Source organism: Odontesthes bonariensis, chromosome 8 (genome assembly GCF_027942865.1).
Source record: "Odontesthes bonariensis isolate fOdoBon6 chromosome 8, fOdoBon6.hap1, whole genome shotgun sequence".
NCBI lineage: Eukaryota > Metazoa > Chordata > Actinopteri > Atheriniformes > Atherinopsidae > Odontesthes > Odontesthes bonariensis.
The window spans coordinates 515,684-540,659 of NC_134513.1; the positions used below are offsets into that span (position 1 = coordinate 515,684).

The following is a 24,976-nucleotide window of genomic DNA, read 5'->3' on the forward strand; positions in this document are numbered from 1 at the left end:
AAAAGGTTATTAGAACTGCCAAAGGTTCCTACAGTCCGGAAGCGGCTTTTGGTGTGTAATTTGGTATGTTGGGTATATAATTTGGTATGTTTGGTATGTAATTTGGTATGTTGGGTGTGTAATTTGGTATGTTGGTGTGTAATTTGGTATGTTTGGTATGTAATTTGGTATGTTTGGTGTGTAATTTGGTATGTTGGGTATGTAATTTGGTATGTTGGGTATGTAATTTGGTATGTTGGGTATATAATTTGGTATGTTTGGTATGTAATTTGGTATGTTGGGTGTGTAATTTGGTATGTTGGTGTGTAATTTGGTATGTTTGGTATGTAATTTGGTATGTTGGTGTGTAATTTGGTATGTTTGGTATATAATTTGGTATGTTTGGTATGTAATTTGGTATGTTGGGTGTGTAATTTGGTATGTTGGTGTGTAATTTGGTATGTTTGGTATGTAATTTGGTATGTTGGGTATATAATTTGGTATGTTTGGTATGTAATTTGGTATGTTGGGTGTGTAATTTGGTATGTTGGTGTGTAATTTGGTATGTTTGGTATGTAATTTGGTATGTTGGTGTGTAATTTGGTATGTTTGGTGTGTAATTTGGTATGTTTGGTGTGTAATTTGGTATGTTTGGTATGTAATTTGGTATGTTTGGTATGTAATTTGGTATGTTGGGTATGTAATTTGGTATGTTTGGTATGTAATTTGGTATGTTTGGTATGTTTGGTATGTAATTTGGTATGTTGGGTATGTAATTTGGTATGTTGGTGTGTAATTTGGTATGTTTGGTATGTAATTTGGTATGTTGGGTATATAATTTGGTATGTTGGGTATGTAATTTGGTATGTTGGGTATGTAATTTGGTATGTTGGTGTGTAATTTGGTATGTTTGGTGTGTAATTTGGTATGTTTGGTATGTAATTTGGTATCTTGGGTGTGTAATTTGGTATGTTGGGTGTGTAATTTGGTATGTTTGGTGTGTAATTTGGTATGTTTGGTATGTAATTTGGTATGTTTGGTATGTAATTTGGTATGTTGGGTATGTAATTTGGTATGTTTGGTATGTAATTTGGTATCTTGGGTATGTAATTTGGTATGTTTGGTGTGTAATTTGGTATGTTGGGTATGTAATTTGGTATGTTGGGTATGTAATTTGGTGTGTTGGGTATGTAATTTGGTATGTTTGGTGTGTAATTTGGTATGTTTGGTATGTAATTTGGTATGTTTGGTATGTAATTTGGTATGTTTGGTATGTAATTTGGTATCTTGGGTATGTAATTTGGTATGTTTGGTGTGTAATTTGGTATGTTGGGTATGTAATTTGGTATGTTGGGTATGTAATTTGGTATGTTGCTTATTTGCAACACCAGGCATAATGGTCAATAATAAGATAACAACAACACAGTAATATAACTGTGAAAAAACAATGTTTTTTTATTCACCCTTTTTTTTTTTTTTACATATTTATTTATATAAAGGTTCCTAGGTCCGTAGTGAATATGGACTAACCGGCATTGGGGGAATAAAGATGCTATCTCAGCTGGTTGATTGAGTCAAACGGTTTGTAGCATATATGCAACAATAGGCGTTAAGGGGTTAAAGCTGTGAGAGGCACATAAACACACCCGTAACCCATTTCTGAGCGTGGTTAAAGTGGAGCACACAGTTATGGGTATAAATAGCTCAGGATCTGAATTCTAAAGCTTCCATATTCACACAGAACATGTCTTTGGGCCCCAGCATCTCGGCTCTTCCGTCTCCTGTGAGCACGGCTGAAGCCAAAGAAGACTGATCCCACTCACATGTGGTGAGCAGCTCCCGTCCTCCAGCTCTCCTTTTTACACTCCAACACCTCACAAATCACTGATTCTGTCCCCAGGCCCAGAAAGCATCTCTGATGAGCTGCTGCTCTGTGTACCAGAGCCACATTTCCATCAGTCAGAGCAGCTTCCAGGACTTTCTGAAACTCCCGCCGACACAAACCAGGACGAGGTTAACCGGAGCCAAAAAGTTCAACTTCATTTATAGCTTTTTAGCACACGGAAGGCTGCAGATAACTGCAGAAACATCGGCTGTAACGTTAAAGCCTAAACTGCGTGTGAACCTTTAATCTGAGCATCTTTAGGTTTCTGTTCACTTTGCAGTAAGACAGCAGAAACATGTTTTAAACTTTAGATCGTTTCACCTGCCTGAGGAATGAGATGAAGTAAACCTCAGGTTCATTCTTTCAGTTTTATAATAAAACAATAAAACGCTGATAACAGGAGGGACGATCATGTTTCTGAGCTGAAACCGAGTCTGAACATATTTATCATCAGCGTAATATTTTAGGCAAACATCATTTTAACGTTTGCATATTTGACTGATTTAATGGACTTTAGCTGCAGCTTCATCTGCCAACTGTAAACTTTCACTCTGTAAACATCTGTAAAGCTGGTGGATTATTCATGTTCATCTTATATTCTCACATCTGACTTTTCTGGTCCCGGAGACGTCAGGACAAACACTGATGGTCTGTAAAGTGTCAGCGCCCAAACAAACCAGAAATAAATCAATAAACTATAAACAAACCAGAAATAAATCAATAAATAAACACACAAACAAACAAACAAATAAACAAATATATTAATAAATAAATAAACCATAGATAAATGAATAAATAAATAAACCAGAAATAAATTTATATTTTAATAAATAAATAAACCCTAAATAAACGAATAAATAAATAAACTATAAATAAATTAATATTTTAATAAATAAATAAACCCTAAATAAACGAATAAATAAATAAACTATAAATAAATAACCAAACAAATAAACCATAAATGAATAAGCAATAAATAAGCCATAAATAAATATATTAATAAATAAATAAACCATAAATAAATGAATAAATAAACCATAAATAAATATATGAATAAATAAATAAACCCACAGGGACCCTCTCAGCCTCAAACAGCACTAATTTACTGTATTTATCAGCATAATGAGCAGGATAATGCAGAGTCAGACAGATTCAGTCTCTGTTAAAGTCTCTGAACAGAGTCACTTTTTCCAGTTATTTTCTTTAAAGCAGAAAGCTGAAGCTCGTCCTTATCAGCAGGACTGAGCCTCTGTCTGACCTCGCCGCCTCTTTAGACTCAGATAACTGTTAATGAAGTCAGGCAGACCTGATTATATAACCCAGAGGAACACCAGGTCCTGAGTCCCTGAGCAGCGATAACATGTCGGCCTCAGACACAACCGAACTTAATTTACTCAAATAGTGAAACAGAAACAGACATTTAATTATAATTTAATTCATTTCCAACTACATGTGTATGATTGTGACAGCCATATTAAGTATTTTATGTGGTTTTTGGAGCATTTTGGTCATGAGACGCCTCTTATTTCTTTATATTTTGCATCCAAGCAGCTTAAGTGATCTTCAGCAATAGTTTCAACACTTTCTGAAGGTTTTTCAGAGTTTTTATTTGGACATTTTCTGCTTTTTTCCTCATTTTCAGTCCAGTTTTCTCTTTGTTAAGCCACTTAACTCTGAGCTGTGAAGCATTCAGGCAGGAAAAAGGCTCCTAACTCAAGAGATGAACCAGTGTTGTGTCCAACTTGGGAGGGAAACGGGGAGAAGTGGACTGAAACTCAGCAGGTCTGATGGGTCCTCTAACTCTCAGATAATAAATAATATTTATTTTACACGTCTACAATAAAAACTTTTTTCTCTTTTTTCTGACGACATATCAAGAAATAAAAAGTAAAAACTATTCTGTAGATTAATATTAAACGAAGGAAGATTATAGTCAGATTTTAGAAGTTTATTTTAATTCTAAAGTGAATTTAAATGATGATAAATATCAGATTTATTCTATTTTCTCATGTTTTTAAGTTGGTTCGGAAGCTTTTTTTCTTTGTTGGTTAAACTTCCAGGATCTTCCAGGATCTTCCAGGATCTCTTGTCATCCAATCAGCGGCCTCTGATTGGCCGCAGCGGCCGCGCGCCGCAGAGGTGGAGAGGAGAGGGGGGCGTGGACGCGCCTCCGGGGCGCTCCGCCGTATATGAGCCGCTGCGCAGCGGAGAGAGGGACTCACAGCAGCCACAGCAGCAGCCAGGGAGGTTACAGCCAGAGCCAGGACCCGGACCCGTTAGAACCAGGACCCAGAATCCAGAATCAGAGCCAGGACTGTACGCGCTTCCATCCAGCAGCAGAGCAGCGGAGAGAGGGACGCACAGCAGCCACAGCAGGGAGGTTAGAGCCAGAGCCAGGACCCGGACCCGGACCAGAGCCAGAATCCAGAGCCAGGACCTGTTAGAGGACCAGGACCAGGACCAGGACTCTCCGCGCCCCCACCCAGCAGATCAGCGGGACCCCGTGCAGAATGCAGCCCGTGCACCAGCAGCTGATCAGCCTGCTGCTCGTGTTCAGCAGCCTGCAGGTCAACCAGCTGACGGAGGGCTGCTCGTGCGCCATGACGCACCCGCAGGACGCCTTCTGCCACTCCGACATCGGTGAGTCCGTGAAGCCTTAAAATAATAATAATAACTCCAGTTCTGTCTGTTTCAGCTGCTCTAAATGTTGTTTATCAGAGTCTAAAGTTCTGCTGCACATAAAGTGAGCAGCGTTTGGGCCCTCAGGGCCACCGTAGCTGCTTTAAATGTGGATCAGGCGCTTTAACTGCCGGCGCAGCGGGAGCACCTAAACACCGGAGCGGACCCAGATTTAGCCAGATGATTAGAACACCAAACTGTTCTTACTTTGTGGTATTGCTGATGTGTTTCTGATATTTGTCTGGATGTTTTCCGGTAATTAATAGTAATTGGTCATGAATGTTGAAAAGCTTTTATTTTAGTAAAAGTTACCTAAACCAAGGTAACGTTTTGAACAACTTTTCATATTTTATGGAATAATTTGGTGTTATAATCATTGGATATTACACAGACTGTAGCCGGGCTACAGTCTGTGGCATCCCACGTGCACTATGTTGTGCTGTTGCTCGTGCACTGGACCCAGCTCACACCTTCTAATCCTGCTTATTACCGTGCGCGCTCTGCTTGTTTTAACTACCTGCACTGTTCAGAATAACAGGAACTCTGCTTCAGTCCCACCTCGCCTCTGTTGTTGGAAAACAGAGCAGAGACCTGAGGATTATGGGGGGTCGGGGGGGCTTTTGAGTTACCTTGTGTACGAATTGTTGCTCTATAAATAAAACTGCCTTGCCTAGGGTTAGGGTTAGCTTGCCTTTTCGGGGTGTCTGAGGTGGTTCGGATGGTTTCAGGTCACTCTCAGGCTGCGGTGTGTCGGCCGTCATGAGACTCTGAGGTGCCGTGGAAACACAAGCAGACAATAATCCCTCAGTTTAATGATTACACACTGCAGCCATGTGCTGGTGCATGTGCAGGTGCTGGTGCATGTGCAGGTGCATGTGCATGTGCAGGTGCATGTGCAGGCGGACAGGCTGAGGTCATCTTTAATGATGCTGTTCACCTGCCGGGGCTTAAAACCACATTAATCTGAAATGAAACGCATTCTTTCCACACAGAAGCGTGTTGAAGGCAGCAGATTTTATCCTGCCTGAGACGCACGCTGCTGTAAATGCATTAAAGTAAAGATTAAAGTAAAGATTTGACTGGTTTCAGAGAGGTTTGGCTCCATATTTGGGGGTTCATGTGGCGGTCTGCAGCCCATCTGTGGGTGCACATCACCGGGTTCGGTTCTGACGTGGGCGGTAATTCACAACAAGGCTTTGGTGAATCCTCTGTGGTGCCTCAGTAAGGAGGAGGTGGATGTTTAGGCTTCAGGGGAGCCCACATTTAGAAGGAAAGCCTTTGAATTCTGACACTCAGAACAGCCTCCCTCTCTGTGGTTCTTTCCCCTGATAACCAGGCGGCCGGGTCCTCAGCCGGCTGACCCGGTTGGACTCCCTCACACACTCATGCGATGCCACTGGGTCTCTCTGAGGCTCACACAGCTGCTGGTGTTGGCAGCCACAGCAGAACCTGGCTTAGCCTGGTGGCTCTGAATGCTCTCAGCCCCTCTTACCCCTCTTACCCCTCCATCCTCTGGGGGCAACGCTTCTGAAAGACCGGCAGGATGTGGAGGATGCTCATCTGGGTCAGTTTTCCTTCAGTTAGGACTGTGGCTTCAAACTATAGTTAAGTTCAGAAACACTAAAGGAAAAGGATCCGATGTTGCTCTGATGTGTTGGGAACCTCTTTCTCTCTTTAACTGGAGCTCCTTCTGTGACTTTAAACTAAGAAAACACGCTTTCATCCACAGAGCCAGTAAAAGACAGATGTGGAAAACAAAACTTTCTCACCTGCAGTGACGTTCAGGGTTGGGGTAACCTAACCTAACCTGATGGTAACTTATGGTAACTGATGGTAACTGATGGTAACTTATGGTAACTGATGGTAACTGATGGTAACTGATGGTAACTGATGGTAGCTGATGGTAACTTATGATAACTGATGGTAGCTGATGGTAACTGATGGTAGCTGATGGTAGCTGATGGTAACTGATAGTAACTTATGATAACTGATGGTAACTGATGGTAACTTATGATAAATGATGATAAATGATGGTAGCTGATGGTAACTTATGATAACTGATGGTAGCTGATGATAAATGATGGTAACTTATGATAACTGATGGTAGCTGATGGTAACTGATGATAAATGATGATAAATGATGGTAACTGATGGTAACTGATGGTAACTGATGGTAACTTATGATAACTGATGGTAACTGATGATAAATGATGGTAACTGATGATAAATGATGGTAACTGATGATAAATGATGGTAAATGATGATAAATGATGATAAATGATGGTAACTGATGGTAACTGATGGTAACTGATGATAAATGATGGTAACTGATGGTAGCTGATGGTAGCTGATGGTAACTTATGATAACTGATGGTAGCTGATGGTAACTTATGGTAGCTGATGGTAGCTGATGGTAAATGATGGTAACTGATGGTAACTGATGGTAGCTGATGGTAGCTGATGATAACTGATGGTAGCTGATGGTAGCTGATGGTAGCTGATGATAACTGATGGTAGCTGATGGTAGCTGATGGTAACTGATGATAACTGATGGTAGCTGATGGTAGCTGATGGTAACTGATGGTAAATGATGATAAATGATGGTAACTGATGGTAACTGATGGTAGCTGATGATAGCTGATGGTAGCTGATGGTAACTGATGGTAGCTGATGGTAACTGATGGTAGCTGATGGTAGCTGATGGTAACTGATGGTAACTGATGGTAGCTGATGGTAACTGATGGTAACTGATGGTAACTGATGATAAATGATGATAAATGATGGTAGCTGATAGTAACTTAAGATAAATGATGATAAATGATGGTAACTGATGGTAACTGATGGTAGCTGATGGTAGCTGATGGTAACTGATGATAAATGATGATAAATGATGGTAACTGATGATAACTGATGGTAGCTGATGGTAACTTATGATAACTGATGGTAACTGATGATAAATGATGGTAACTGATGATAAATGATGGTAACTGATGATAAATGATGATAAATGATGGTAACTGATGGTAACTGATGGTAGCTGATGGTAACTGATGATAAATGATGATAAATGATGGTAACTGATGATAACTGATGGTAGCTGATGGTAACTTATGATAACTGATGGTAGCTGATGGTAACTGATGGTAACTTATGATAACTGATGGTAGCTGATGGTAACTGATGGTAACTTATGATAACTGATGGTAACTGATGATAAATGATGATAAATGATGGTAACTGATGGTAACTTATGATAACTGATGGTAACTGATGATAAATGATGATAAATGATGGTAACTGATGGTAACTGATGGTAACTGATGATAACTGATGGTAACTGATGGTAACTGATGGTAACTTATGATAACTGATGGTAACTGATGATAACTGATGGTAACTTATGATAACTGATGGTAACTGATGATAAATGATGGTAACTGATGGTAACTTATGATAACTGATGGTAACTTATGATAACTGATGGTAACTGATGATAAATGATGGTAACTGATGGTAACTGATGGTAACTGATGATAAATGATGGTAACTGATGATAAATGATGATAAATGATGGTAACTGATGGTAGCTGATGGTAACTGATGATAAATGATGGTAACTTATGATAACTGATGGTAACTGATGTTAACTGATGGTAGCTGATGGTAGCTGATGGTAACTTATGATAACTGATGGTAACTGATGATAAATGATGGTAACTGATGATAAATGATGATAAATGATGGTAACTGATGGTAACTGATGATAAATGATGGTAACTGATGGTAACTGATGGTAACTGATGATAACTGATAGTAACTGATGGTAACTGATGATAAATGATGGTAGCTGATGGTAACTGATGATAACTGATGATAAATGATGGTAACTGATGGTAACTGATGGTAACTGATGATAAATGATGGTAACTGATGGTAACTGATGATAACTGATGATAAATGATGGTAACTGATGGTAACTGATGATAAATGATGGTAACTGATGGTAACTTATGATAACTGATGATAACTGATAGTAACTGATGGTAACTGATGATAAATGATGGTAGCTGATGGTAACTGATGATAACTGATGATAAATGATGGTAACTGATGGTAACTGATGATAAATGATGGTAACTGATGGTAACTTATGATAACTGATGATAACTGATAGTAACTGATGGTAACTGATGATAAATGATGGTAGCTGATGGTAACTGATGATAACTGATAATAAATGATGATAAATGATGGTAACTGATGGTAACTGATGATAAATGATGATAAATGATGGTAACTGATGGTAACTGATGGTAACTGATGGTAACTTATGATAACTGATGGTAACTGATAGTAACTGATGGTAACTTATGATAACTGATGGTAACTGATGATAAATGATGGTAACTGATGGTAACTGATGGTAACTCATGGTAACTTATGATAAATGATGGTAACTGATGGTAGCTGATGATAACTGATGGTAGCTGATGGTAACTGATGGTAACTTATGATAAATGATGGTAACTGATGGTAGCTGATGGTAACTGATGGTAGCTGATGGTAACTTATGATAACTGATGGTAACTTATGATAACTGATGGTAGCTGATGGTAACTGATGATAACTGATGGTAACTGATGGTAACTGATGGTAGCTGATGGTAACTGATGGTAACTGATGGTAAATGATGGTAACTTATGATAACTGATGGTAGCTGATGGTAACTGATGGTAGCTGATGGTAACTTATGATAACTGATGGTAGCTGATGGTAACTTATGATAACTGATGGTAGCTGATGGTAACTGATGGTAGCTGATGGTAACTTATGATAACTGATGGTAGCTGATGGTAACTGATAGTAACTTATGATAACTGATGGTAGCTGATGGTAACTGATGGTAACTTATGATAAATGATGATAAATGATGGTAGCTGATGGTAACTGATGGTAACTTATGATAACTGATGGTAGCTGATGGTAACTGATGGTAACTTATGATAACTGATGGTAGCTGATGGTAACTGATGGTAACTTGATAACTGATGGTAGCTGATGGTAACTTATGATAACTGATGGTAGCTGATGGTAACTTATGATAACTGATGGTAGCTGATGGTAACTTATGATAACTGATGGTAGCTGATGGTAACTGATGGTAACTTATGATAACTGATGGTAGCTGATGGTAACTGATGATAAATGATGATAAATGATGGTAACTGATGGTAACTGATGGTAACTGATGGTAACTTATGATAACTGATGGTAACTGATGATAAATGATGGTAACTGATGGTAACTGATGGTAACTGATGGTAACTTATGATAACTGATGGTAACTGAAGATAAATGATGGTAACTGATGATAAATGATGGTAACTGATGATAAATGATGGTAAATGATGATAAATGATGGTAACTGATGGTAACTGATGGTAACTGATGATAAATGATGGTAACTGATGGTAGCTGATGGTAACTTATGATAACTGATGGTAGCTGATGGTAGCTGATGGTAGCTGATGGTAACTTATGATAACTGATGGTAGCTGATGGTAACTTATGATAACTGATAGTAGCTGATGGTAGCTGATGGTAACTGATGGTAGCTGATGGTAGCTGATGGTAACTGATGGTAACTGATGGTAGCTGATGGTAACTTATGATAACTGATGATAACTGATGGTAGCTGATGGTAAATGATGATAAATGATGGTAACTGATGGTAACTGATGGTAGCTGATGATAGCTGATGGTAACTGATGGTAACTGATGGTAGCTGATGGTAACTGATGGTAACTGATGGTAACTGATGATAAATGATGATAAATGATGGTAACTGATGGTAACTGATGGTAGCTGATGGTAACTTATGATAACTGATGGTAGCTGATAGTAACTTAAGATAAATGATGGTAACTGATGGTAACTGATGGTAACTGATGGTAACTTATGATAACTGATGGTAACTGATGATAAATGATGGTAACTGATGATAAATGATGGTAACTGATGGTAACTGATGATAAATGATGGTAACTGATGGTAACTGATGATAAATGATGGTAGCTGATGGTAACTGATGATAACTGATGATAACTGATAGTAACTGATGGTAACTGATGATAAATGATGGTAGCTGATGGTAACTGATGATAACTGATGATAAATGATGGTAACTGATGGTAACTGATGATAAATGATGGTAACTGATGGTAACTTATGATAACTGATGATAACTGATAGTAACTGATGGTAACTGATGATAAATGATGATAACTGATGGTAACTGATGGTAACTGATGGTAACTGATGATAAATGATGATAAATGATGGTAACTGATGGTAACTGATGGTAACTGATGATAAATGATGGTAACTGATGGTAACTTATGATAACTGATGGTAACTTATGATAACTGATGGTAACTGATGATAAATGATGGTAACTGATGGTAACTGATGGTAGCTGATGGTAACTTATGATAAATGATGGTAACTGATGGTAGCTGATGATAACTGATGGTAGCTGATGGTAACTGATGGTAACTTATGATAAATGATGGTAACTGATGGTAGCTGATGGTAACTGATGGTAGCTGATGGTAACTGATGGTAGCTGATGGTAACTGATGGTAGCTGATGGTAGCTGATGGTAGCTGATGGTAACTGATGATAAATGATGGTAACTGATGATAAATGATGGTAACTGATGATAAATGATGGTAACTGATGGTAGCTGATGGTAACTGATGATAAATGATGATAAATGATGGTAACTGATGGTAACTGATGGTAACTGATGATAAATGATGGTAACTGATGATAAATGATAGTAGCTGATGGTCACTGATGGTAGCTGATGGTAGCTGATGGTAACTTATGATAACTGATGGTAGCTGATGGTAACTGATGGTAGCTGATGGTAACTTATGTTAACTGATGGTAGCTGATGGTAGCTGATGGTAACTGATGGTAACTTATGATAACTGATGGTAGCTGATGGTAACTGATGGTAGCTGATGGTAGCTGATGGTAGCTGATGGTAACTTATGATAACTGATGGTAGCTGATGGTAACTGATGGTAGCTGATGGTAGCTGATGGTAACTGATGGTAGCTGATGGTAACTTATGTTAGCTGATGGTAGCTGATGGTAGCTGATGGTAACTTATGATAACTGATGGTAGCTGATGGTAACTGATGGTAGCTGATGGTAGCTGATGGTAACTTATGATAACTGATGGTAACTGATGGTAGCTGATGGTAACTTATGTTAACTGATGGTAGCTGATGGTAGCTGATGGTAGCTGATGGTAACTTATGTTAACTGATGGTAGCTGATGGTAGCTGATGGTAGCTGATGGTAACTTATGATAACTGATGGTAGCTGATGGTAACTGATGGTAGCTGATGGTAGCTGATGGTAACTTATGATAACTGATGGTAACTGATGGTAGCTGATGGTAGCTGATGGTAACTTATGATAACTGATGGTAGCTGATGGTAACTGATGGTAGCTGATGGTAACTTATGTTAACTGATGGTAGCTGATGGTAGCTGATGGTAACTTATGTTAACTGATGGTAGCTGATGGTAGCTGATGGTAACTTATGTTAACTGATGGTAGCTGATGGTAGCTGATGGTAACTTATGTTAACTGATGGTAGCTGATGGTAGCTGATGGTAGCTGATGGTAACTTATGATAACTGATGGTAGCTGATGGTAACTGATGGTAGCTGATGGTAGCTGATGGTAACTTATGATAACTGATGGTAACTGATGGTAGCTGATGGTAACTGATGGTAGCTGATGGTAACTGATGGTAACTGATGGTAACTTATGATAACTGATGGTAACTGATGGTAGCTGATGGTAACTGATGGTAACTGATGGTAACTTATGATAACTGATGGTAACTGATGGTAGCTGATGGTAACTGATGGTAGCTGATGGTAACTTATGATAACTGATGGTAGCTGATGGTAGCTGATGGTAACTTATGATAACTGATGGTAGCTGATGGTAACTGATGGTAGCTGATGGTAGCTGATGGTAACTGATGGTAACTGATGGTAACTTATGATAACTGATGATAACTGATGGTAACTGATGGTAACTGATGGTAACTGATGGTAACTGATGGTAGCTGATGGTAACTGATGGTAACTGATGGTAACTGATGGTAACTGATGGTAAGTTATGATAACTGATGGTAACTGATGGTAGCTGATGGTAACTGATGGTAACTGATGGTAACTGATGGTAGCTGATGGTAGCTGATGGTAACTGATGGTAACTGATGGTAACTTATGATAACTGATGGTAACTGATGGTAACTGATGGTAACTGATGGTAACTTATGATAACTGATGGTAACTGATGGTAGCTGATGGTAACTGATGGTAACTGATGGTAGCTGATGGTAACTTATGATAACTGATGATAACTGATGGTAGCTGATGGTAACTGATGGTAACTGATGGTAAATGATGATAGATGATGGTAACTGATGGTAACTGATGGTAACTGATGGTAGCTGATGGTAGCTGATGGTAACTGATGGTAGCTGATGGTAGCTTATGGTAACTTATGATAACTGATGATAACTGATGGTAGCTGATGGTAGCTGATGGTAACTGATGGTAGCTGATGGTAGCTGATGGTAACTGATGGTAAATGATGATAAATGATGGTAACTGATCGTAGCTGATGGTAACTGATGGTAGCTTATGGTAGCTGATGGTAAATGATGGTAACTGATGGTAGCTGATGGTAACTTATGATAACTGATGGTAGCTGATGGTAACTGATGGTAGCTTATGATAACTGATGGTAGCTGATGGTAGCTGATGGTAGCTGATGGTAGCTGATGGTAACTGATGGTAACTGATGGTAACTTATGATAACTGATGGTAGCTGATGGTAGCTGATGGTAGCTGATGGTAACTGATGGTAACTGATGGTAACTTATGATAACTGATGGTAACTGATGGTAGCTGATGGTAGCTGATGGTAACTGATGGTAACTGATGGTAACTGATGGTAGCTGATGGTAACTGATGGTAGCTGATGGTAGCTGATGGTAACTTATGATAACTGATGATAACTGATGGTAGCTGATGGTAACTGATGGTAACTGATGGTAAATGATGATAAATGATGGTAGCTGATGGTAGCTGATGGTAACTGATGATAACTGATGATAACTGATGGTAACTGATGGTAACTGATGGTAGCTGATGGTAACTGATGGTAACTGATGGTAACTGATGGTAAATGATGATAAATGATGGTAGCTGATGGTAACTGATGATAAATGATGGTAGCTGATGGTAACTGATGGTAACTGATGGTAACTGATGGTAAATGATGATAAATGATGGTAGCTGATGGTAACTGATGGTAACTGATGGTAACTGATGGGAACTGATGGTAGCTGATGGTAGCTGATGGTAACTGATGATAACTGATGGTAACTGATGATAAATGATGGTAACTGATGGTAACTGATGGTAACTGATGATAACTGATGGTAACTGATGGTAACTGATGGTAACTGATGATAAATGATGGTAACTGATGATAAATGATGATAACTGATGGTAACTGATGGTAACTGATGATAAATGATGATAACTGATGGTAACTGATGATAAATGATGATAGCTGATGGTAAATGATGATAAATGATGGTAGCTAATGGTAGCTGATGGTAACTGATGGTAAATGATGATAAATGATGGTAGCTGATGGTAGCTGATGGTAACTGATGATAAATGATGGTGACTTATGATAACTGATGGTAGCTGATGGTAACTGATGATAACTGATGGTAACTGATGGTAACTGATGATAACTGATGGTAACTGATGGTAACTGATGGTAGCTGATGGTAACTGATGGTAACTGATGGTAGATGATGGTAGCTGATGGTAACTGATGGTAACTGATGGTAACTGATGGTAGCTGATGGTAACTGATGGTAACTGATGATAACTGATGGTAACTGATGGTAACTGATGGTAACTGATGGTAACTGATGGTAGCTGATGGTAACTGATGGTAACTGATGGTAGATGATGGTAACTGATGATAACTGATGGTAGCTGATGGTAACTGATGGTAGCTGATGGTAACTCATGATAACTGATGGTAGCTGATGATAACTGATGGTAACTGATGGTAACTGATGGTAGCTGATGGTAACTGATGGTAACTGATGATAACTGATGGTAACTGATGGTAACTGATGATAACTGATGGTAACTGATGGTAACTGATGGTAGCTGATGGTAACTGATGGTAACTGATGGTAGATGATGGTAACTGATGATAACTGATGGTAGCTGATGGTAACTGATGGTAGCTGATGGTAACTCATGATAACTGATGGTAGCTGATGGTAACTGATAGTAACTTATGATAACTGATGGTAGCTGATGGTAACTGATGGTAACTTATGATAAATGATGATAAATGATGGTAGCTGATGGTAACTGATGGTAACTTATGATAACTGATGGTAGCTGATGGTAACTGATGGTAACTTATGATAACTGATGGTAGCTGATGGTAACTGATGGTAACTTATGATAAATGATGATAAATGATGGTAGCTGATGGTAATTTATGATAACTGATGGTAGCTGATGATAAATGATGGTAACTTGGTAACTGATGGTAGCTGATGGTAACTTATGATAACTGATGGTAGCTGATGGTAACTTATGATAACTGATGGTAGCTGATGGTAACTGATGGTAACTTATGATAACTGATGGTAGCTGATGGTAACTGATGATAAATGATGATAAATGATGGTAACTGATGGTAACTGATGGTAACTGATGGTAACTTATGATAACTGATGGTAACTGATGATAAATGATGGTAACTGATGGTAACTGATGGTAACTGATGGTAACTTATGATAACTGATGGTAACTGAAGATAAATGATGGTAACTGATGATAAATGATGGTAACTGATGATAAATGATGGTAAATGATGATAAATGATGGTAACTGATGGTAACTGATGGTAACTGATGATAAATGATGGTAACTGATGGTAGCTGATGGTAGCTGATGGTAACTTATGATAACTGATGGTAGCTGATGGTAGCTGATGGTAGCTGATGGTAACTTATGATAACTGATGGTAGCTGATGGTAACTTATGATAACTGATGGTAGCTGATGGTAGCTGATGGTAACTGATGGTAGCTGATGGTAACTGATGGTAACTGATGGTAGCTGATGGTAACTTATGATAACTGATGATAACTGATGGTAGCTGATGGTAACTGATGGTAAATGATGATAAATGATGGTAACTGATGGTAACTGATGGTAGCTGATGATAGCTGATGGTAACTGATGGTAACTGATGGTAGCTGATGGTAACTGATGGTAACTGATGATAAATGATGATAAATGATGGTAGCTGATGGTAACTTATGATAACTGATGGTAGCTGATAGTAACTTAAGATAAATGATGATAAATGATGGTAACTGATGGTAACTGATGGTAGCTGATGGTAACTGATGATAAATGATGATAAATGATGGTAACTGATGGTAACTGATGGTAGCTGATGATAGCTGATGGTAACTGATGGTAACTGATGGTAGCTGATGGTAACTGATGGTAACTGATGATAAATGATGATAAATGATGGTAGCTGATGGTAACTTATGATAACTGATGGTAGCTGATAGTAACTTAAGATAAATGATGATAACTGATGGTAACTGATGGTAACTGATGGTAGCTGATGGTAACTTATGATAACTGATGGTAGCTGATGGTAACTTATGATAACTGATGGTAGCTGATGGTAACTGATGGTAACTTATGATAACTGATGGTAGCTGATGGTAACTGATGGTAACTTATGATAACTGATGGTAGCTGATAGTAACTTAAGATAAATGATGATAAATGATGGTAACTGATGGTAACTGATGGTAGCTGATGGTAACTTATGATAACTGATGGTAGCTGATAGTAACTTAAGATAAATGATGATAAATGATGGTAACTGATGGTAACTGATGGTAGCTGATGGTAGCTGATGGTAACTGATGATAAATGATGATAAATGATGGTAACTGATGATAACTGATGGTAGCTGATGGTAACTTATGATAACTGATGGTAACTGATGATAAATGATGGTAACTGATGATAAATGATGGTAACTGATGATAAATGATGATAAATGATGGTAACTGATGGTAACTGATGGTAGCTGATGGTAACTGATGATAAATGATGATAAATGATGGTAACTGATGATAACTGATGGTAGCTGATGGTAACTTATGATAACTGATGGTAGCTGATGGTAACTGATGGTAACTTATGATAACTGATGGTAGCTGATGGTAACTGATGGTAACTTATGATAACTGATGGTAACTGATGATAAATGATGATAAATGATGGTAACTGATGGTAACTTATGATAACTGATGGTAACTGATGATAAATGATGATAAATGATGGTAACTGATGGTAACTGATGGTAACTGATGATAACTGATGGTAACTGATGGTAACTGATGGTAACTTATGATAACTGATGGTAACTGATGATAACTGATGGTAACTTATGATAACTGATGGTAACTGATGATAAATGATGGTAACTGATGGTAACTTATGATAACTGATGGTAACTTATGATAACTGATGGTAACTGATGATAAATGATGGTAACTGATGGTAACTGATGGTAACTGATGATAAATGATGGTAACTGATGATAAATGATGATAAATGATGGTAACTGATGGTAGCTGATGGTAGCTGATGGTAACTGATGATAAATGATGGTAACTTATGATAACTGATGGTAACTGATGTTAACTGATGGTAGCTGATGGTAGCTGATGGTAACTTATGATAACTGATGGTAACTGATGATAAATGATGGTAACTGATGATAAATGATGATAAATGATGGTAACTGATGGTAACTGATGATAAATGATGGTAACTGATGGTAACTGATGGTAACTGATGATAACTGATAGTAACTGATGGTAACTGATGATAAATGATGGTAGCTGATGGTAACTGATGATAACTGATGATAAATGATGGTAACTGATGGTAACTGATGGTAACTGATGATAAATGATGGTAACTGATGGTAACTGATGATAACTGATGATAAATGATGGTAACTGATGGTAACTGATGATAAATGATGGTAACTGATGGTAACTTATGATAACTGATGATAACTGATAGTAACTGATGGTAACTGATGATAAATGATGGTAGCTGATGGTAACTGATGATAACTGATGATAAATGATGGTAACTGATGGTAACTGATGATAAATGATGGTAACTGATGGTAACTTATGATAACTGATGATAACTGATAGTAACTGATGGTAACTGATGATAAATGATGGTAGCTGATGGTAACTGATGATAACTGATAATAAATGATGATAAATGATGGTAACTGATGGTAACTGATGATAAATGATGATAAATGATGGTAACTGATGGTAACTGATGGTAACTGATGGTAACTTATGATAACTGATGGTAACTGATAGTAACTGATGGTAACTTATGATAACTGATGGTAACTGATGATAAATGATGGTAACTGATGGTAACTGATGGTAACTCATGGTAACTTATGATAAATGATGGTAACTGATGGTAGCTGATGATAACTGATGGTAGCTGATGGTAACTGATGGTAGCTGATGGTAACTGATGGTAGCTGATGGTAACTTATGATAAATGATGGTAACTGATGGTAACTGATGGTAACTGATGATAACTGATAGTAACTGATGGTAACTGATGATAAATGATGGTAGCTGATGGTAACTGATGATAACTGATGATAAATGATGGTAACTGATGGTAACTGATGGTAACTGATGATAAATGATGGTAACTGATGGTAACTGATGATAACTGATGATAAATGATGGTAACTGATGGTAACTGATGATAAATGATGGTAACTGATGGTAACTTATGATAACTGATGATAACTGATAGTAACTGATGGTAACTGATGATAAATGATGGTAGCTGATGGTAACTGATGATAACTGATGATAAATGATGGTAACTGATGGTAACTTATGATAACTGATGATAACTGATAGTAACTGATGGTAACTGATGATAAATGATGGTAGCTGATGGTAACTGATGATAACTGATAATAAATGATGATAAATGATGGTAACTGATGGTAGCTGATGGTAACTGATGGTAGCTGATGGTAACTTATGATAACTGATGGTAACTTATGATAACTGATGGTAGCTGATGGTAACTGATGATAACTGATGGTAACTGATGGTAACTGATGGTAGCTGATGGTAACTGATGGTAACTGATGGTAAATGATGGTAACTTATGATAACTGATGGTAGCTGATGGTAACTGATGGTAGCTGATGGTAACTTATGATAACTGATGGTAGCTGATGGTAACTTATGATAACTGATGGTAGCTGATGGTAACTGATGGTAGCTGATGGTAACTTATGATAACTGATGGTAGCTGATGGTAACTGATAGTAACTTATGATAACTGATGGTAGCTGATGGTAACTGATGGTAACTTATGATAAATGATGATAAATGATGGTAGCTGATGGTAACTGATGGTAACTTATGATAACTGATGGTAGCTGATGGTAACTGATGGTAACTTATGATAACTGATGGTAGCTGATGGTAACTGATGGTAACTTGGTAACTGATGGTAGCTGATGGTAACTTATGATAACTGATGGTAGCTGATGGTAACTTATGATAACTGATGGTAGCTGATGGTAACTTATGATAACTGATGGTAGCTGATGGTAACTGATGGTAACTTATGATAACTGATGGTAGCTGATGGTAACTGATGATAAATGATGATAAATGATGGTAACTGATGGTAACTGATGGTAACTGATGGTAACTTATGATAACTGATGGTAACTGATGATAAATGATGGTAACTGATGGTAACTGATGGTAACTGATGGTAACTTATGATAACTGATGGTAACTGAAGATAAATGATGGTAACTGATGATAAATGATGGTAACTGATGATAAATGATGGTAAATGATGATAAATGATGGTAACTGATGGTAACTGATGGTAACTGATGATAAATGATGGTAACTGATGGTAGCTGATGGTAACTTATGATAACTGATGGTAGCTGATGGTAGCTGATGGTAGCTGATGGTAACTTATGATAACTGATGGTAGCTGATGGTAACTTATGATAACTGATAGTAGCTGATGGTAGCTGATGGTAACTGATGGTAGCTGATGGTAGCTGATGGTAACTGATGGTAACTGATGGTAGCTGATGGTAACTTATGATAACTGATGATAACTGATGGTAGCTGATGGTAAATGATGATAAATGATGGTAACTGATGGTAACTGATGGTAGCTGATGATAGCTGATGGTAACTGATGGTAACTGATGGTAGCTGATGGTAACTGATGGTAACTGATGGTAACTGATGATAAATGATGATAAATGATGGTAACTGATGGTAACTGATGGTAGCTGATGGTAACTTATGATAACTGATGGTAGCTGATAGTAACTTAAGATAAATGATGGTAACTGATGGTAACTGATGGTAACTGATGGTAACTTATGATAACTGATGGTAACTGATGATAAATGATGGTAACTGATGATAAATGATGGTAACTGATGGTAACTGATGATAAATGATGGTAACTGATGGTAACTGATGATAAATGATGGTAGCTGATGGTAACTGATGATAACTGATGATAACTGATAGTAACTGATGGTAACTGATGATAAATGATGGTAGCTGATGGTAACTGATGATAACTGATGATAAATGATGGTAACTGATGGTAACTGATGATAAATGATGGTAACTGATGGTAACTTATGATAACTGATGATAACTGATGGTAGCTGATGGTAACTGATGGTAAATGATGATAAATGATGGTAACTGATGGTAACTGATGGTAGCTGATGATAGCTGATGGTAACTGATGGTAACTGATGGTAGCTGATGGTAACTGATGGTAACTGATGATAAATGATGATAAATGATGGTAGCTGATGGTAACTTATGATAACTGATGGTAGCTGATAGTAACTTAAGATAAATGATGATAAATGATGGTAACTGATGGTAACTGATGGTAGCTGATGGTAACTGATGATAAATGATGATAAATGATGGTAACTGATGGTAACTGATGGTAGCTGATGATAGCTGATGGTAACTGATGGTAACTGATGGTAGCTGATGGTAACTGATGATAAATGATGATAAATGATGGTAGCTGATGGTAACTTATGATAACTGATGGTAGCTGATAGTAACTTAAGATAAATGATGATAACTGATGGTAACTGATGGTAACTGATGGTAGCTGATGGTAACTTATGATAACTGATGGTAGCTGATGGTAACTTATGATAACTGATGGTAGCTGATGGTAACTGATGGTAACTTATGATAACTGATGGTAGCTGATGGTAACTGATGGTAACTTATGATAACTGATGGTAGCTGATAGTAACTTAAGATAAATGATGATAAATGATGGTAACTGATGGTAACTGATGGTAGCTGATGGTAACTGATGATAAATGATGATAAATGATGGTAACTGATGGTAACTGATGGTAGCTGATGGTAACTTATGATAACTGATGGTAGCTGATGGTAACTTATGATAACTGATGGTAGCTGATGGTAACTGATGGTAACTTATGATAACTGATGGTAGCTGATGGTAGCTGATGGTAACTTATGATAACTGATGGTAGCTGATGGTAACTTATGATAACTGATGATAACTGATGGTAGCTGATGGTAACTGATGGTAACTGATGGTAACTGATGGTAACTGATGGTAACTTATGATAACTGATGGTAACTGATGATAAATGATGGTAACTGATGGTAACTGATGGTAACTGATGGTAACTTATGATAACTGATGGTAACTGATGGTAACTGATGGTAACTTATGATAACTGATGGTAACTGATGATAGCTGATGGTAACTGATGGTAACTTATGATAACTGATGGTAACTGATGGTAACTGATGGTAACTTATGATAACTGATGGTAACTGATGATAAATGATGGTAACTGATGGTAACTTATGATAACTGATGGTAACTTATGATAACTGATGGTAACTGATGGTAACTGATGGTAACTGATGGTAACTGATGATAAATGATGGTAACTGATGATAAATGATGATAAATGATGGTAACTGATGGTAACTTATGATAACTGATGGTAACTGATGATAAATGATGGTAACTGATGGTAACTGATGATAAATGATGGTAACTGATGGTAACTGATGATAAATGATGGTAGCTGATGGTAACTGATGATAACTGATGATAACTGATAGTAACTGATGGTAACTGATGATAAATGATGGTAGCTGATGGTAACTGATGATAACTGATGATAAATGATGGTAACTGATGGTAACTGATGATAAATGATGGTAACTGATGGTAACTTATGATAACTGATGATAACTGATAGTAACTGATGGTAACTGATGATAAATGATGGTAGCTGATGGTAACTGATGATAACTGATGATAAATGATGGTAACTGATGGTAACTGATGGTAACTGATGATAAATGATGATAAATGATGGTAACTGATGGTAACTGATGGTAACTGATGATAAATGATGATAAATGATGGTAACTGATGGTAACTGATGGTAACTGATGGTAACTTATGATAACTTATGATAACTGATGGTAACTGATAGTAACTGATGGTAACTTATGATAACTGATGGTAACTGATGATAAATGATGGTAACTGATGGTAACTGATGCTAGCTGATGGTAACTGATGGTAACTTATGATAAATGATGGTAACTGATGGTAGCTGATGATAACTGATGGTAGCTGATGGTAACTTATGATAAATGATGGTAACTGATGGTAGCTGATGGTAACTGATGGTAGCTGATGGTAACTGATGGTAGCTGATGGTAACTGATGGTAGCTGATGGTAACTGATGGTAGCTGATGGTAACTGATGGTAGCTGATGGTAGCTGATGGTAGCTGATGGTAACTGATGATAAATGATGGTAACTGATGATAAATGATGGTAAATGATGGTAACTGATGGTAACTGATGGTAACTGATGGTAACTGATGATAAATGATGGTAACTGATGATAAATGATGGTAACTGATGGTAACTGATGGTAGCTGATGGTAACTGATGGTAGCTGATGGTAGCTGATGGTAACTTATGATAACTGATGGTAGCTGATGGTAACTGATGGTAGCTGATGGTAGCTGATGGTAACTTATGGTAACTGATGGTAGCTGATGGTAGCTGATGGTAACTTATGATAACTGATGGTAGCTGATGGTAACTGATGGTAGCTGATGGTAGCTGATGGTAGCTGATGGTAACTTATGATAACTGATGGTAGCTGATGGTAACTGATGGTAGCTGATGGTAACTGATGGTAGCTGATGGTAACTTATGTTAACTGATGGTAGCTGATGGTAGCTGATGGTAACTTATGATAACTGATGGTAGCTGATGGTAACTGATGGTAGCTTATGATAACTGATGGTAGCTGATGGTAGCTGATGGTAACTTATGATAACTGATGGTAACTGATGGTAGCTGATGGTAGCTGATGGTAACTTATGTTAACTGATGGTAGCTGATGGTAGCTGATGGTAACTTATGTTAACTGATGGTAGCTGATGGTAGCTGATGGTAGCTGATGGTAACTTATGATAACTGATGGTAGCTGATGGTAACTGATGGTAGCTGATGGTAGCTGATGGTAGCTGATGGTAACTGATGGTAACTGATGGTAACTTATGATAACTGATGGTAACTGATGGTAGCTTATGGTAACTGATGGTAACTGATGGTAACTTATGATAACTGATGGTAACTGATGGTAGCTGATGGTAACTGATGGTAGCTGATGGTAACTTATGATAACTGATGGTAGCTGATGGTAGCTGATGGTAACTTATGATAACTGATGGTAGCTGATGGTAACTGATGGTAGCTGATGGTAGCTGATGGTAACTGATGGTAACTTATGATAACTGATGGTAACTGATGGTAACTGATGGTAACTGATGGTAACTGATGGTAGCTGATGGTAACTGATGGTAACTTATGGTAACTTATGGTAACTGAAGGTAACTGATGGTAACTGATGGTAACTTATGATAACTGATGGTAACTGATGGTAACTGAAGGTAACTGATGGTAACTGATGTTAACTGATGGTAGCTGATGTTAACTTATGATAACTGATGATAACTGATGGTAACTGATGTTAACTGATGGTAGCTGATGGTAACTTATGATAACTGATGGTAACTGATGGTAGCTGATGATAACTGATGATAACTGATGATAACTGATGGTAGCTGATGGTAGTTGATGGTAACTGATGGTAAATGATGGTAACTGATGGTAGCTGATGTGAACTGATGGTAGCTGATGGTAACTGATAGTAGCTGATGGTAACTGATGTTAACTGATGGTAGCTGATGGTAGCTGATGGTAAATGATGATTAATGATGGTAACTGATGGTAGCTGATGATAAATGATGGTAAATGATGGTAACTGATGGTAGCTGATGGTAACTGATGGTAAATGATGATAAATGATGATAGCTGATGATAAATGATGATAACTGATGGTAACTGATGATAAATGATGGTAACTGATGGTAACTGATGGTAGCTGATGGTAGCTGATGGTAACTTATGATAACTGATGGTAGCTGATGGTAACTGATGGTAGCTGATGGTAGCTGATGGTAACTTATGTTAACTGATGGTAGCTGATGGTAGCTGATGGTAACTGATGGTAGCTGATGGTAGCTGATGGTAGCTGATGGTAACTTATGATAACTGATGGTAGCTGATGGTAACTGATGGTAGCTGATGGTAGCTGATGGTAGCTGATGGTAACTTATGATAACTGATGGTAGCTGATGGTAACTGATGGTAGCTGATGGTAGCTGATGGTAACTGATGGTAGCTGATGGTAGCTGATGGTAACTTATGTTAACTGATGGTAGCTGATGGTAGCTGATGGTAACTTATGATAACTGATGGTAGCTGATGGTAACTGATGGTAGCTTATGATAACTGATGGTAGCTGATGGTAGCTGATGGTAACTTATGATAACTGATGGTAACTGATGGTAGCTGATGGTAGCTGATGGTAACTTATGTTAACTGATGGTAGCTGATGGTAGCTGATGGTAACTTATGTTAACTGATGGTAGCTGATGGTAGCTGATGGTAGCTGATGGTAACTTATGATAACTGATGGTAGCTGATGGTAACTGATGGTAGCTGATGGTAGCT

General features: G+C 37.8%; 2 protein-coding genes across 3 annotated transcripts in view; one reads left to right on the forward strand and one right to left on the reverse strand.

The window, feature by feature from the left end:
- The window catches only part of syn3 (synapsin III), a 166,998-nt gene that overhangs the window by 44,941 nt on the left and 97,081 nt on the right, over window positions 1–24,976 (reverse strand). The window lies entirely within an intron of this gene.
- The window catches only part of LOC142385090 (metalloproteinase inhibitor 3), a 60,621-nt gene continuing 39,687 nt past the window's right edge, over window positions 4,043–24,976 (forward strand). Inside the window, exon 1 of the mRNA XM_075471262.1 lies at window positions 4,043–4,504. Within this exon, the coding sequence (XP_075327377.1) occupies window positions 4,375–4,504 (130 nt within the window). The 5' untranslated portion in view covers window positions 4,043–4,374. The remainder of the gene's footprint in view (window positions 4,505–24,976) is intronic.